The 16829-nt window shown below is 34.1% G+C and overlaps 1 protein-coding gene across 1 annotated transcript in view; it reads left to right on the top strand.

The window, feature by feature from the left end:
- Positions 1–16829, top strand: part of LOC150093122 (uncharacterized) — a 74098-nt gene that overhangs the window by 33848 nt on the left and 23421 nt on the right. Inside the window, exons 2-3 of the mRNA XM_090414104.1 lie at positions 483–656; positions 13974–14190. Coding sequence (XP_090270230.1) covers positions 483–656; positions 13974–14190 — 391 coding nt within the window. The remainder of the gene's footprint in view (positions 1–482; positions 657–13973; positions 14191–16829) is intronic.

Here is a 16829-nt window from a genome sequence, read left to right as displayed (position 1 = left end):
AAATTATGGAATAGACTAGCTCACTTTAATGATAATTAACTTGCATTGTCATGTGACTGTTTTAAGCATTTTCGGTTGAATAGAATTGTCTGATATATATACTAAGTTTTATCTTACATCATGAGTCTTTGACTCCATGAGGTCTTGGTGTAATAATAATAATAATAATAAAAGTTGAACTTTTCATAATTCAACTTTTATTATGATGCAAGATAAACTCTTAATTTTTTGTAATTCATCCAGTTCTCATGAATCTTCATGCATTCAAACTCTGGAGATCTTTTTCTGTGTGATACAATACATAAATTAGTTTAGCAAGGTACCCCTTACAAGTTTAGTTTTGTGTTCTGCAAATAACACTGCTGAACCTAGAATTATATTAAAATTTAATGAAATATTTTTATTTTGAATAAATAGAAACATATTATGTATTCAATAATTTTTAATATACTCTAAGTAAAATTTTTAAAAAAATTTAATAGACAAACCAGTCTAAGCAAGTTGACCAGAAGAAAAGTGCAATTTCTGATGCTGCTATCTCTTCTTTGACTACTGCTTCAGCAGCTTCCAGCTCTTCTGTTGCTGCAATTACAACTATTTTTACTACTCTCAGCACTGAATCTCATAAATCATCCAGACAAGCATCATATATTAAGGTAATATAATCATATTTAATTAATCCTGCCTCCATCGTATATTGTTTGAACACTCATCTCTTTCATATGGATGAAATTCTTTTTTCTCTTTTAAATACTAGGATGAACGTTAGAACTTAATTTGCAAGAAATTTAGCACCACTGCTGCTAACTTCACAGTAATACTAGTACTGTAATATCTTAAAAACATTATTTGAATATGTCCAGCATCAAATTCCTGATATATGCTCTCATGGAGCATACAAAGGATGTGATTATACTACCACATGATTGGAGAAAGGTCATCACAATGAGAAGACAGTTTAGCATCCATATGCAAACATTATGATAAATTTGTTGACAGAAAGCTAGTAATAATGCAATCATTTTCTAAACTAATTTTTTGTCAGGTTTCCAGTTGGTTGCATCCAACATTTTAGTTCTCTAATACACTACTAATTACATCAATCCAACTAGATCTTGGTTGAATGTTGCTCTTTTTTTTTATTTAAGCAAGTCTTTCCTCTTCCATTCTTTTTGTGATCATATTATCTTAATATAGTCTCTGATCATTCATTCTTCAGTGCTAACAATGTCGAGATCCTTTCTGATATCTTATTCACATACAAATATTTTGTTGATTCCATTGTTCACTCTTCTCATTTTTTGCAGAACTCTTGTGTCTGATATCTATTCTTTAATGAACTGATTTCTAATCCAAATTTTCAGACCCTTCAGTTAAAATTCTGCTACTTTAGTGTGTTAGCTAATTTCACTCTTCCTATAAACTTATTCAACTGGCTCTCTCCTCCTTCCCAGCTTTGCATATTCTGTTTGTATCCACATTTCATTTGTTCTCTTTACTAAAAAATTGCTCATGGGAAATGTGCTACATTCCGATGTAGTTGTTTTCCATGATTCTTGAATATCTTTAATGCTTGTATTGGATTTATTTATGAGTATAGCATCACTCAGTTGAATATTTTCAGTTTTGATCTCAAATTTAATTATGCTTTTCTTTTGTAATGTAATTCATATAGATGATGAAGAACAGTGGAAATAGAAATAGTTTGCACCCTTGTCTTATATCTATCTAAGTTTTACATCAGTCTTCCTGCACTTACTCATTATTCAATATCCAATCCTTATTCAATACATGAACTGGAACAGGTTAAAAAAATTCAATTATGTAGGCACATTGATCCCAAGCAGGCTAAATTATGAAGAAACTATTAAACACGGAATATATTTTTCCTTTCAAGTTCACTGGAACTTTTCTATCACACAAAATTCCTGACATTTCTTTCCAGTTCTTTCATCCTGCTTGAATTCTGTTATTGACTATCCTTTCCACTTCACCTTTACTATCCACTACTGAACCCAGATATTTGAATTTAACTACTTTTTTTTGATGACCTCTTCTCCATTCAGCACTACATCTTCTTCAGTGTCAACATTCTGTATAATTGTTAGCAGCTCTTCTATCTTATCAATAATAGATATCTCGCATATTCTACATAGACAAGTATAATTACATCACTTAAGATGATTAATTGTTTAGTAGCTATTAGGTTTATTTGGCAATATATTTCATTATTAGACTTCACCTCATGCCAGATAGCTTCAAATTGACTACTATCTGGATAATTGTTGCTAATATTGGTGAATGGAAGAAAATTCTTAGAAAACAAAGCAAAATCATAGCTTTCTATCTTAATTGGACTCGATTCAATCAAAATCATTAGCATCACTCCCCCTCTCCTCTTGTATCTAATCTATGCTTCCTGAAAGTACTGTGCCTTTTATATACTCAATACTAGATAGCATTTGCCTTTGGGAGCCAGGTCTCACTAATACAAATAATCTGAGGCCACATGCTCACTAAGGCAACAAACTCAGTCTTTTCTCCTTGATACTCCTCGCATTTGTATTCATGAGTTATCTCCATGTTTTTATGTTTACACACTTCTGTATTCTGCTTGTTCAAGTTGGACAACTTTCATTTCCCGTTTATATTCTAATACTTCACTTAGACATGCTAGCACATAAGTTTAGACACAGACAAGACACAGTTATCCTTTCATCATGATCAAACATATTCCTGTTGTTGTTGTTATTATTATTAAGAGAAACCTCAGGGAGTCAGGGACTCATTGAGGCCCACATATTACCCATACCAGCTGTCATACCTGTTCATAAATTCATTCACACTATTTGTACACACAACATCCAATAACAATAGATTTCAATCATGAACCACTCTGAGAGAAAAATATAGCCTTGCCCATTGACAGCATTCATTCTCAATGTTTATGGGTGTCCTCTCATCCTTTCTCCCCATAAAATGAAAAATTCCATCTACTGATATCCTGTATAACCCTTTCAGAAGTTTGTAAGTCTTAATCATATCATCCCTCTTTCTCCTGTTTGTTTGCTAGTGTGTGAAGTCTCCAAATTCTCAGTCTATCTTCATGATCAATATTCCACTATTCTGATATCATTTTCAGCACTCTCCTTTGCATTTTTCCACTGTATCAGAATCATCATAGAAACCAGATACTAAACTTGGATGGTATTTCGCCACGAGTTTTGAGAGAATGTGCTAGGGAATTGACAATACCTTTAACGTGGCTTTTCAATGAAAGTCTGGCTTTGGCAAAGGTGCCCAGGGAATGGAAGGAAGGTAAGATAGTGCCATTGCATAAGGGTGGTAACAGACTGGAAGTGTCTAATTATAGGCCAGTCTGTGTGTCATCAGTAGTTGTTAAGATCTTGGAGAAAGTAGTGAGGGACCGTGTACAGCATTGGGCAGATGAGGGTAATGTTATCTGTGAGAATCAACATGGATTTGTGAAAGGACGCTCTTGTTTTAGCAATATGCTAGCCTTTTATAATAAAGTTACAAGAGCATTAGATGAGGGAAAGGCATATACTGCAATTTTCTTAGACTTGGCGAAGGCATTTGACAGGGTGCCACATGATAAGCTGATATTTAAGTTGCAGCACATGGGTCTGGATGTCAGATTGGTCAACTGGATTCAGGATTGGCTGTCTGATAGGTATCAGAGAGTTGTGTATGGTGGAGCAGTTTCCAGGAGGCAGAGGGTTACAAGTGGGGTCCCACAGGGCTCAGTACTAGGACCTATATTGTTTAACCTTTATATCAATGACATAGCCAGTGGATTGCAGGGGGATATTCAGTTGTTTGCAGATGATGCGAAGCTTGGAAGGATTATTAGTAATAGTGCAGATGTGGTAGCCCTGCAAGAAGATTTAAATAAGCTAGATAGATGGGCAAATGAATGGGGGTGTCAGTTTAATGCAGCAAAATGTAAGGTCTTGAGGTTTGGGAAACATCGATGGGATGCTGCATACTCTATGGGAGGAGTTATACTGGAGGAAGTAGGGGAGACAAGAGATCTGGGGTTGATGATTGATAGAAACCTGAAGTTTAGGGGACATATTGCAAAGGTGGTGAAGGTAACACAGAGGATTGCTGCTATTATGAGAAGGACACTGACCTGCAGAGATAAGAGGGTTATCATTCCGTTGTATAAGTCTCTGATCAGACCACACTTGGACTATTGTTCTCAGATTTGGTCCCCAGGATTTGAAGGGGATAAATTAACTGTGGAAAGGATACAAAGACGGATGACAAAGATGGTTTCAGGACTGTACAAGGATAGTTATGAGGATCGGCTGAGAGAATGTGGACTGCAGAGTTTGGTGGATAGAAGAAGGAGAGGTGATATGATTGAGACTTTTAAACTGTTGAGAGGTGGTTACAGGGTTGACACTGGGGAGTTCTTTTGCTTGGTTGATCAGCGGGAAGGAGTGATGACAAGAGGCCATCCCTGAAAGTTACGAAAGGAAACTGTGAGCAAGAGGGTAAGGAGTGGTTTCTTTGTGTGGAGGGTGGTTGAGCCGTGGAATGCATTGCCTGATGGAGTGGTGGGAGCGAGAACGGTCAGTGGGTTTAAGGAGTGGTATGATAAACTTTGTGTTTCTCAGGGGGGGACTTCCCCTCGATGAGTCTTGACAGACTTTATGTCTTAGAAAGGACCTCCCTCGATGAGTCTTTTGACTCCTTGGAGGCCTGAATAATAATAATAATAATAATAATAAACCTGCACACAGTTGTCCAGGTGAAGTCTTATCAAGGCCTTGATAAGAGACAAAATGACTTCCTTATCTTCACATGTCAAGGTTTGTTTCAACATTGCAATTATCCTCCGAATTGTATTTGAATCTTTGCCATTTGGCCTTTGAACTTCAACTTCCTATAATTAGTTTCTTCTAGCATAATCCCATCGATATAATATGACATTGGATATCTCATCACACCAAAGTGCATGATTTTACATTTACTAACATTGAACTGGTAGTACTCATTTTCACATGCCCCCCAATCTATTCCAATCATTCTGCAAGTACTGCATATCAGCTGCATTCCTGATTATCCTACCCATCTTTGCATCATTAGCAAATAGTTTTATCATCTGTCAAATCCTTTCCAATACTTTTAATATATAGATGAAATAACAACAGCCTAAGAACCAATCCTTGTGGTAAACCACTAGTTACCTTATCATTATTGAGTCTGCAAGATTCACATACTACTTTTTGTTATGTCAGTCAGCCAGCCTGTTATCCACACTAATATTTTATAACCCAGTCGCAACAATCTTACATGTTATATTCTGTCAAAAGTCTTAGCATAATCCATTCTCCTTGTCTAACTCAACGGTAATATTATTATGAAATGCAAGAATGTTGTTGAAATATGACCTTCCCCTAGTAAACTCATGCTGTTCATCGCAATCTTCACCACCACTCCAGAGATACTGATAAGTTGATAGTTGGATATGTTCTTTCCACTGCTGTGGAATCTTCTCTGTTATGTGACTCAAAATATATAGCCGGGTCATAGGAGTAGCCAGTTCACTTGAATACATGATTAGTATCTGTACTGATATCCTATCAGTTCCTATTGCCGAATTCTTATTAAGTTTGTTCTACAGCTCTAGAATTTCCTTCTCGTACACCTGAATTTCTTCATCCATTAAAGAGGTAGCAGTTAGTTCAATGTTGCATACACCAAGTTGATAGCTTTTAGCAAAATGGATACTCATTAGTTGAACAAGAACTTCTGTATCTGTTAAATGCATCCATCTACATTTATTAGTTATCTTTCATATTCATTCTTTCTTTTAATTGCAGCATAACTGTAGAATTTTTTAGTAGCTCTTAGCACTTGCAGAGCCAGCTTCTTTTCATACTCAGACTTAGCTTTCCACACAACAGCACTGACTCTTCTAACCTGCTCCTTTTAATTTTCATAACTGACATCATACTTATGCACATGGTATTTTTTCCATGTCATCTTTATCTTACAAATTTGTTGCTTAATTAGATTGCACATCAGTTTCACTCCTACCTTATTTGTTTTTCAAACTCTAGGAACATTCCAATATTGCATCATTTAAGTATTTTTTAAAAATTTCCTATGCACTGTCTATATCCTTCCCATTCAATAAGTGATACCGTAGCATAGAACTCAGCATATTCCTCAGTTGGTCATAGTTTCCTGCTTTGTAGTTCAGCATGTAACCTTTTCTTAATGGAACATTCGTAAACATACTTTCTAAGTGAGTACCACATGATCACTGTTACCGACCGGAGGCAAAATAGTTATCTTTAACTGGAACCCCTCTCTGATACTATAATTAGATCTAACACTCTTTGACCTAGAGTTTCTTCTGTCACATGCTGCATGAGGAAGTTGTCTTGCAACAGTTCAGTAAATTCAGTTTCCTTCTTCTCATGAGAGTTCACTGCTACCTAATCAATGTTAAATAGTTTGTCAGAGGAATGTTGCTATAGTAAATAGCATTTAGAATGGCATTGATGCTACAAAACATTTTGCCATAATGTTTTGGTAGTTTGTCAGTATTGATCAAGTAATTTCACTGTAATGATGTTTGTTATATGTGACATTGAGAATTCTGAGGAAAATTAAGGGAATGAATAGATGATGTCAGTGTCAAAATAATTAAAAATGAAGATATTAGAAAGGAAGTTGAAATGGTTAGGTTAGTTGTTCTCACAATTTTGGCAATTTGTCCTTATTCCTCCATCTCCAACAATATTTTTTTTTATCTGGTCCACACATAAAAGGCCACAAGACCTATAGCATACTAGTGCCACATGTGCAAGAGGATTAGAAGAAAGGAGTCTGCTCACATTTTGCTTGAACAGCTGAGGATTGTAATCTTTTGGGAAGGCTGTTCCAAAGGAGACACTAGATGGACTAAAAAAGGAGGCTGTGAAGTTGGTTCGATGAGTTTTAAGATGGACTGTAAAAGAGTTGGTTAACAGTGGCTCTTGTTTTAATGATTTTGAAGTAGAGTGAAGGAATGGTAGTGGCCAATTCAGTAGAGCACTGTCCATGAAAGTATCTGCAGAAGAAGCACAAGGCATTAACTGAATATCATGAGAGTCTGTGAAGTGGGTTTGTGAGAGAGAGATCATTAATTAGCCAGGCCACCCTCTTCTGGATAGAATCAAGCAATCTTAGAGAGGATTTGTGCACTGTGCACTACCCCAAATATGGGAGCAATATTCCATGACTGGATGGATTTGGGTTTTGTATAGAGTTAGCAGTGAATTAGTGTCTTGTACAAAAAAGTACAAACAATTTTTTTGTACTTTTTTGTAGTTGAAAATATGGTTGTGCCAGGAAAGATCAGAGATGCAAGTCAGTCCAAGAAGAGAAATCTGATCATGTTTGGATATCTGTGTATTACTCGAAGGTAAAGGGAAGGGATGCAAGTTCTTTCTTGTGAGAGATCAGACAGAACTGAGTTTTGTTGGTATTGAAGTTTACAAGGTTCCTTGCCCCTACTGGGATATAGCCAGGAGATCTGAGTTCAGGTCACTGGTAATGGTGGATCTTGAGGATTTTAATACTTGAGAAATAACAAGTTTGTTGAATGAAAAAGTGGAATGGAGTGTACAGCAGGTCTATGGATAGGATTGGAAGTCTGTGAAAGCAGTTCATTTATTTGCAAGAGGAAGAGATTGGGTGAAAGAACAGAACCCTGGGATACTCCTGCATTGGTGGGGAAATCTGAGGAAAGTAAGCCTCCACCATGGCACCTAGTGAGAGACCAGTGAGAAAGTTGGTGATCTAGTTGGAGATTGGTGAAGGCCACTGTGCCCAACCCGATCAATGCCTTTGAAATGTTTAGGGCAACCATGTGAGTTCTCCAAATTTCTCCATGTCTTGAGTCCATAAGTGGGTGGTGAAAACAAAATCAGCTATAGATTGCAAGTGACAGAATCTATACTGCTGGTAACTGATTAGTTGGTATGTCTGTAGATGGTTCAACAGTTAGTTGTGAATGACCTTCTCCATAATTTTTGAGAGAACAGAAGTGAGAGCAATTGGACAATAGTTTGTTAGTTGACTTTTATTACCTTTCTTTGAGATTGCCTGGATGTGGACCTGTTCACATGATGTAGGGTAGATGCCAGTTGAATAGAATAGATTGAAGAGGCAACTAACACTAGGATAGGTGTTAGTTCTGGAGCACAATTTTTTTAACATAATAGTTGGGATAGCATCAGGACAGGTGCCTTGTTTGTGTTCAGGTTGTTAAGGATTCTTCAGATTTCTTTTTGTTGGAAGAAAGGAGCTGTTATTTGTGGAGTGGAGGGAACTTTGCCCAGGGCATCAATGCAGGAATTGGCAGAGAAGAGTGATACAAGTAAGTTTGCCTTGTCTTTTGGTAAGGTTACTAGAGTACCAAATGGATGTGATGGTGGAAACCGGGGTGAGAAGGAGGCAAGTTTGCAGCATTTTGTCCTTTCAAAGTCTGAGTTGGACTTGGTGATAATTCTTTTACAACTGTCACAGGCTGCAGTATAGGCAGAGAGGGCAGCTAGAGTTTTGGTATTGAGCCAATTGCCATAAGCAAAGGGTTTTTTTTTTTTTTTTTTTTTTACAGCATCGTTACTTTTTTGAGAACCAAGGGATGTTGGCTGCGAATTTGGACTGGAATAGGGGATGTTGCGAGATTTTTTTTCACTTGGTTATATTATAAATTAAAGATGCCAAGAAATTATATCCTTTAATTTTCATCCTTTATCCAAGTGTAAGCAAACAAAGCTTGTGCATGAAGTAACTTCATGACTGGACAACTCATATATAGAGGCTTATGACTTCACATCAATTACTTTAGTAACCCATAATACAATGCACCATATCCTTGTAGACATGTATAATGCTGTTCATTATGGGAAGGGCCACTACCCAGACTGATTTCGACCTTTATTCCATCAGTGGGAGCCAGACCCAATCTGGGTCTGGCTCCCATTGACAAGAGGCAGAGTATAGTTTACTGTAATCTTTATTTTAGGTATAGTGTTGTGAAGAATTTGACATCCAACTTTTCAGAAATAAAATTAAGAACATCACACTAGGCAATGAGGATTTATTAGTTTTGACATTTCTGCTCTTTTCACAAATATAATGCAATCAGTGAGGCAATTTTTTTACTGGACAAATTGCAGCTCAATATCATGGTCCTCTTTGCCTATGTACTACATTTTGATTACTTTGTTGACAAAATAATTTTTACCTACCAAAAGAAAGTACAGTCATGGGCTTGCCATTATTCCCTGGTGTTGCCAATTTTTGAGCAGTGTACTCTAGATTTTTCTACTTTAAAACCCATAGTTTGGCTCAGATATGGTGACAATATTTTCATTATTTGTCCCCATGGTTGCCAAACTTTACACACCTTCTTCAACCATTTGAATTGTGAAAACTTAACACATACACTTTACCATTGAAATTGAAATCCAGAACACACTTCCATTTCTGAATACATGTGCATTCATTTTCCTTTGGGTAGTTAGTAAACCTGTACATACCTGTATACAATACAATATGCATAAACTCTTGATATTATCCAACACAAAAACTTGAATTCGTTAACATCCTCAAAAACAGCAATAACAATTTGCTCTATTGTAATGCTTTTATAAACAATAGCTGTAGCAAAAATACTGTCAATAAAATTCTTCACAACACTACACCTTAAAATAATAGATTACATTAAAACCATAGTAATTCTATACATTTAAGGGATATCAGAGAAAATAGAATACTACACAAATACAACCTTAATGCTATCATTAACCCTCTGTCAGAAAAATTGAAGAAAAAACCTATTGACATCCTCCATGGATTCCACCCTCCCTAGGGGTGTACAGAAACCATTGCACATGTAACTTTCCATACAGAAGTGAAACAGGATGCTCAATTTCAGTTCAGAAAATGGAATGTAATCAACATACCAAATTTAATAATTATGGAAAATCTAGTATTTCTGATCATGCCTCAGACACTACACTGTACTGATATTGGAAATGTGCCTGTTCATCATACGAAAACTGGTATTAACACAAATTTAAAGAAGCCTGTAAAATTCCAGTCAACCATCCTAATCTCAACAGTAGCAATATCCTTCTGAATTGAATTGAATGAACCTAATGTAATGCATTCAATCCACAACTTCTGTTTCAGTTTTCCAGCATTCTCCCATTCCAGGATCCCAGCCAATAATTTGCCCTTTAGTAATTTAGGTTCTTATTGCAGATATTGATTTGGCCACCACTAATGCTGTCGAAAGTAGACTTTACAACCACAAATTATTAGTATAAGAAACTGAGGAATTTTTGGTTATCATCTTCTTCACGCATTAGATGTAATATCTTTTGTGACCAAGACTTCTTCATCTTTAATGGTATCTTTTAGTCTTTTGCTAGGTCTTCCTGTTCTTTTATTTTTTGGTTTCCAACTATAGACTTGTTTTTTTTTCTATCTTCACTTCTTCTCTCTACATGATCAGTCCTTTTTATTCTACAAGGTTGATACCCAATTGTTTATTGCTTGTATTTCACATTGTTTTCTGATATCTCTATTTTTTATTTTATCTAGTCTAGTTTTATTTGCTATTTTTCTTAATATCTTCATTTCACATGTGTTTAACATTTGTCTTGTTTCTGCATTATATGTCATAATAGGCCTGATTACCGCTTTATAAATTCTGGTTTTTGTCTCTATTCTAAGATGTTTATTTTTCCATATTGTTTCATTCAAGCATCCTGATATTCTTGCAGCTTTTGCAACTTGTTCTCTGACTTCTAGATGTGGCCTTCCTTCTCAGTTCAGTTGTATACCTAAATAGTTGTAATTTGTTATTTGTTCAATAATAGTACCTTCCAATTCTAATTTACATCGTTGTGTTTCTTGTGATATTGTTATACATTTTGTTTTAGTTTTTGGTATTTTCATATTATATAATTTTGCTGCTTTATTAAATGTATGTAGTAATATTTGTACTGAGTTTCATTTTCTGCAATTAATAGTACATCATCTACATAACATATAGTTCTTATTATTCTATTATTTACTTTCACTCCTGTATTTTGTATTTTATTAACTTTTTGTATTATTTCATCCATTATTATATTGAATATTGTTGGGCTTAAAGAGTCTCCTTGTCTAATGCCATTACTAATTTGTATTTCTTTACTTATTTCTCCTTGTGTTTTTATTATGCAGCTATTATTATCATATATTTCTTTAATTATTTGTATTATGTTTTCTGATACTTTTCTTCTCGGCAATATTTCTATTACATCTTGAATTAATATTCTGTCAAATGCTTTTTCCAGATCTATAAAGCATATAAATAGTTTTTTATTGTATTCTATTGTTTTCTCCATCAATTGTCTGATTATGAATATTACATTTGTACATGATCTATTTTCTCTGAAACCTTGTTGTTCATCTAATAGATTAATTTCCTTTATTTTATTATTTAGGATTCTTGTTAATACTTTTAATGAGGTATTTAATAAATGTATCCCTCTATAATTTTCTGTTTTTTTAAATCTCCTATTTTAAATATTGACATTGTTATACTTTTTTTTCCATTTTACTGGAATCTTTTTTGTATTTATTATTTGGTTGTATAGTATATTTAAACTCTGAATTATAATTTCTTTACCATTTTTTAATAATTCATTATTGATATTATCTAGACCTGATGATTTCCTATTTTTCAATTTTTTAATTGCATTTTCAATTTCTGTTATTTCACTTTTCATTTCTGTTGTATTTATTTCTTCTTCTTACCTAGTTCTACTTTTATTTCAATTGTTTGGTTATAAAGGTTTTTAAAATAATTTTATAAGTCCTCTATTTCTACTTTTGGTATTGGGATATATTCTGCTTCTTCCTTCTTTTGTCTATTAATAAATCTCTACATTTGTTTCTGTATACCATAGAAATCATGTTCAAGTTCTATTGTATATGATTCTCAACATTGATTTTTGCTTTCTATTTTCTTTTGATTAACTTTATTTCTTTATATTCATTCCAATTATCTGTTGTTTTCATTTGTAGATATTTTTGATATTTTCTTTCTTTTCTTTTGTTAATATTTTGATGTCTTCATTAAACCACAGAGTCTATCTTCTTGATTTTGTTATTCTTTTTTTTACCCTTAATACTTCTGTTTCTATTTCAGTTAAATTTGTTTTAAAAATCTTCCAATTATTTTCTGCATGTTGTTTGCCGCTTAATGGGTTATCTTGGAACTTTTGTTATCTATTATAGTATAATGTTTTATACTTTCTTCTTTTAATAATTCCACTTTAAATTTTATTTCAGCATTGTGTTGATTTTCTTTAGATTTTATTTTCACCCCCATTTCTTGTAAAGTCTTAGTTTACATATTAACAGATGATGATCACTTCCAGTTGTTAATGGAAATTTTTGGTCATGAAAACAATAAAAAATATACAAAGAAACACTGATTAGTTTCACCATAGAGAACTTGTGGCTACTTCAGGATAAAATACACACAAATATGACACATAAAAAATACAATTTAACATAAAAGTGAAAGAAAAACTTGTGGTGTAAACAATTGAAACATAAAGAGACTGTGAGGTGTGGCACGCATCATCCATTTTCTAGCATTAGTTGGAATTAATTAGCTAAGAAATTGAAGTTGGATATATGCACTGATCCAATCATTCATTACTAAATATCACTTAGGTTGAATTCTTAGTTTTTATTGGGTGAGCCAAGTAAAAAAGTTAGTGCTAGGTTCCTTTAATCTGGCAAGAAAGAAGATTCTCCTCTAGTTAGCATAGAGGTTTTGTCCCAATCGATATCATGATGTATGCTGGAAGAGTGGTAAGTTAGACCTGATCTTTCCTCTGTTATAAGCCACATTGCTAAGGTGTGCCTTATTTTGAAACTTCTGCAAAGCTCACCTGTGTAGGGAAACCCGCAGCAACAAGGAATTCTGTAAATCCCTCAATGTTTGCAGATGGGTTTACTGTCTTTAGGAGAATGAAGGAGGCTTCATGTGGTGAGAATAGGCTTAGTGGCTACTCTGTTATCAGTATTAAGGAGCTTGGCAATTTTGATGGATAAATTACTGATGTAAGGAATTGAAATAGTCTCTGGCGAGTTACCTTTTCTTGATGTCTTGATCTCAGAAACCTCTAGTGATTAAAAGAAAGACTCTAGTGATGGATTCACTAGAGGTTTCTGAGATCAACACTGGGTGTTAATTCCATTCTTATCTCTTCATCATCCTTCACAAAATATAGATATCATTCACTCTATCTTAAAAGATGAGGATAGACAGAAAAAAAACTAGTTTCTACTTGGCCATTTCATCTGCAATGGGTATTCATGGAGGACTGTTCACAAAATACTACTTTCTTATTCTACTCCTTGGACAAACCTTGACATTTATTACAAACTCTTTTTTGGGCACCAATTGATGTTTTGTTATTTATTAATAAAATAATTCATTATTGTCATTTATTAGTTTAATGGAACCAAATCCACTAGCATCAAATGGATAAAGGCTTACTTAGGCTGCAACTGATACCTGAGTCCACTCAGAAGGTTAGCTCTTTGGGGCATATAAGTTATGCACCTCAGTGTGTATATGATGTCTTGCATCTCAGTTTATATGATATTTAGAAATGAGAAATAAACAGAAAAATTATTTTTCTTTATCATTTAAATATAGTTGAAATATCTAAATATTTGTTTTTTTTTTCACTAGATGCCTAATTTCTTTCTGTTTCTCTGACATGTGTTAGTATAAAAGAATTATGTGGAATTCACCACTTCTTCATTGTTTTGAGGAATTTTAAGAAGAACATATAATGTTTGTCTTATTTTTCATACTTTCTAGTTTGATCATTACTCTTTAACAATTGCAGTTGGCATTTTAGGTGATGGAATCAACAAATGAAGATATTACAGTTGATAATAGCAGTGATGATTTAATTCCTCATGGTCAAGCACTGTCTCAGCCTGATGAAGTTGTAGCCCTGCAACTATTTGAAGAAAAATACATTCTGATCAAGTGTGGTAATGCTATTCCCACATCTTCAAAAACATTAATTAGTCAACAAGTAGGAGCTTGGTGCACTTGTAAAATGCCAACAGGTATGTATGTATTCTATTTTGTTAAAATACACACACACATATCAGTAGTAATGTCACTGGACTTTCACTATAGCAAACTCATAGGGAATAGTTCTGTTTAGTGCTGTAGTGAATTTCTTTTAGCAATAGCATTTTTTATCTATGACTTTAGTTGGGACTTTCAGTAGTTTGTTATAGTAAGTTTATTAAAAAGCAGTTTTCGCTATAGTAAGAGTACTGTATGCAGGTAGGCTGAAACTTTTTATAAAACCAGAAATACTTTTACTGTTATTTATACTCTTACTGAAATATTAGCAGATACCGGTTATACTTTGTCATCTGTTGCACAGAAGACAGTGTAACCAGTCTTCTGATGGGGAAAATGCTGCATTCAGATCATAGGGAAATGTGCAATCGTGACTTTTGAATCTGTTTTCATCATTATGAAATAATGGATGCATGTCCAATCCAACTAGATTTGGAAATTTCATAATGGATCATCTAGTGAGTGGTGTACTAGACAATCCTACATCACATAATGCCAATGATTTCCACGTTAAGTTTTTTCTTTGTATGGTGTCCCCCCCCCCCCAAAAAAAATGATTTTAATAGTATAATCTGGATTTAAATAAGGAAATTATTATAAATGTTGGTTTAAAAAAATGAAATAATAGTAAAATATGATCATATATCAGCTAGCTGGTCATCATTTTTTAAGAAAGACCTCTGCTGTTTTTGTTAGGAAAGGGTGAATGGTGGAACAGAAGATGTATCGATAGGACAATCTTGATTTCAACAAAATTGAAATAAGGACCATTAACAAAAAAAAAAAAAAAAAAAAGTGGTATCACTTTTTCCTATCAATACATCTTCTTTTGATGGGAGGTCCCACTAAATATTAAGCATAGGATGATTTATAATGTCAGAGAAAACATAAGAGAAAGGAGGGAATGGATATAGTATTCAAAATTGAACTGCAAGAGAACTTCTTGAATAACAGCAGTTTCAAGCAAAGTAATGTGGACCAATTTCAGAATGAGAAATTGGACAAATGAGAGACTGACCTATGGATTCTGCCACTCTTTACACAGCAGATCAATCTCTTAGCCTACCATGCTAACCTTTTAGACACAAAATGTTTGAAGAAATTTGTTGCTTGGATCATTTTAATTGTATAAAGCATGGGTATCCTTGCCAAGCTACCATCTTATGATCTGCCCTTTGTGATTGTCTAGTTTCTCACTCTGTCATGGTGGATGGTTTCCATTCCTTTCTTTGGATTTCTCTCTCAATGCCAAGTATCTCAGGACTCTACTTTTGTCTGTAGAGTATTAATAACTAGGTGGCATTAATAACTTTGTTTAACCACATATCCTATTCAGAGCTGTGGTAATGTGGTACATTCCATTCCTTTTCATTTGACAGATATTGAAGTTCTCATATTATTCAATTCAAGCTTAAGAACTTTCATAACCAATATCCATAACTTCTTGCCACTCTTCTGTGAAGTGAGAATATTTAGTAATTTCCTCCATCTACCTAGAATTGATATATACTAGCTACCTAGAGTATCTTGCATCTTTTTTTCTATGAAACAAAAGTATTTCATAGAAAAAAAAACTTTCTTTCATTAAAAAAAACTAAAAAAAAACTGAGGACACTAGATTTATTATGATTGTCATAACTCTTCATTAGCTTATTCTTGCATGCACGGAGCGATGTAATTTTTTTTTTTCCTGAATTTGTTCAATTACATTCATTGTTTTTGTTTACAAGTCTTATCCAAATAAATCACATAGAAAAATTTAGTAATATCCCCTTCATTATAAAACTAATTATAAGTATAAGCTGAATGTAATACTTTCTGTTCTAGTCAGAACTTTGGGATCCTGCATGCTGAATGTTCTTTCCTGACAGCTGCAATACAATCAGAAGGGTTTGTCTGTAATCAAGGTAGCCATTATGCTCTCTAATTGAAAGAGCCATTGCATTATATTAACCTTGGGAGGTAGCTAAACTAGTAGAATTTTTAATTAAGATGGAGTATATATGGAATTACAGACCTGGTAATTATAACAAACTTAGTAGACTGCTCAAAGCATTGCTATGGCATAGTTGTTTTTTGTGTTAAACAACTGACTACCTCAATGAAATGAGTCAGCTCTATTCAAGAACTTGAGATTTATTTCCTGTTCAAGACCTGTATCACAAACAGTGGCAACTTAGTGATTGTGCATTGATTCTGGTGATTGTTTTATTAACTATAAACATGGAACCTAACCTTAATTGAGTCTATTGCACCATTAAGCAAGAACAAAGCTTGAAAGCTAGCACATTCTCTTTTAGCTCCTGTATTTTTAAGACAGATCGTAATTCTTGTAGATAGATAACTTATATGTTGGTTATACATGGCTTTAAATTTTTCAGGAAATGACAATATGTACAAGAATATTCATTTAAAAACTAATCGATACTTCTTATATTTCGGCAATGTTACATTGCCATCTTCAGGAATCACAAAACTGTGAAATGTGCATGCAGGCACTAACACTGGACAAATGAGGCTGAAGAAGGCAACTGTAATCGGTCCTAGAGTCCTAAAGGTGTACCTCTAGCGGGCTAAATTGGGTTGTCTTGGCTGTTGGGCTGATGTTCTTAGG

The sequence above is a fragment of the Typopeltis vanoorti genome, chromosome 24, assembly GCF_054136105.1.
Source record: "Typopeltis vanoorti isolate ZY-2024b chromosome 24, IOZ_Tvanoo_1.0, whole genome shotgun sequence".
NCBI classification, from domain to species: domain Eukaryota; kingdom Metazoa; phylum Arthropoda; class Arachnida; order Uropygi; family Thelyphonidae; genus Typopeltis; species Typopeltis vanoorti.
The sequence above is the reverse complement of the archived record's forward strand: the minus strand, read 5'-3'. Positions and strand labels throughout refer to the sequence as shown.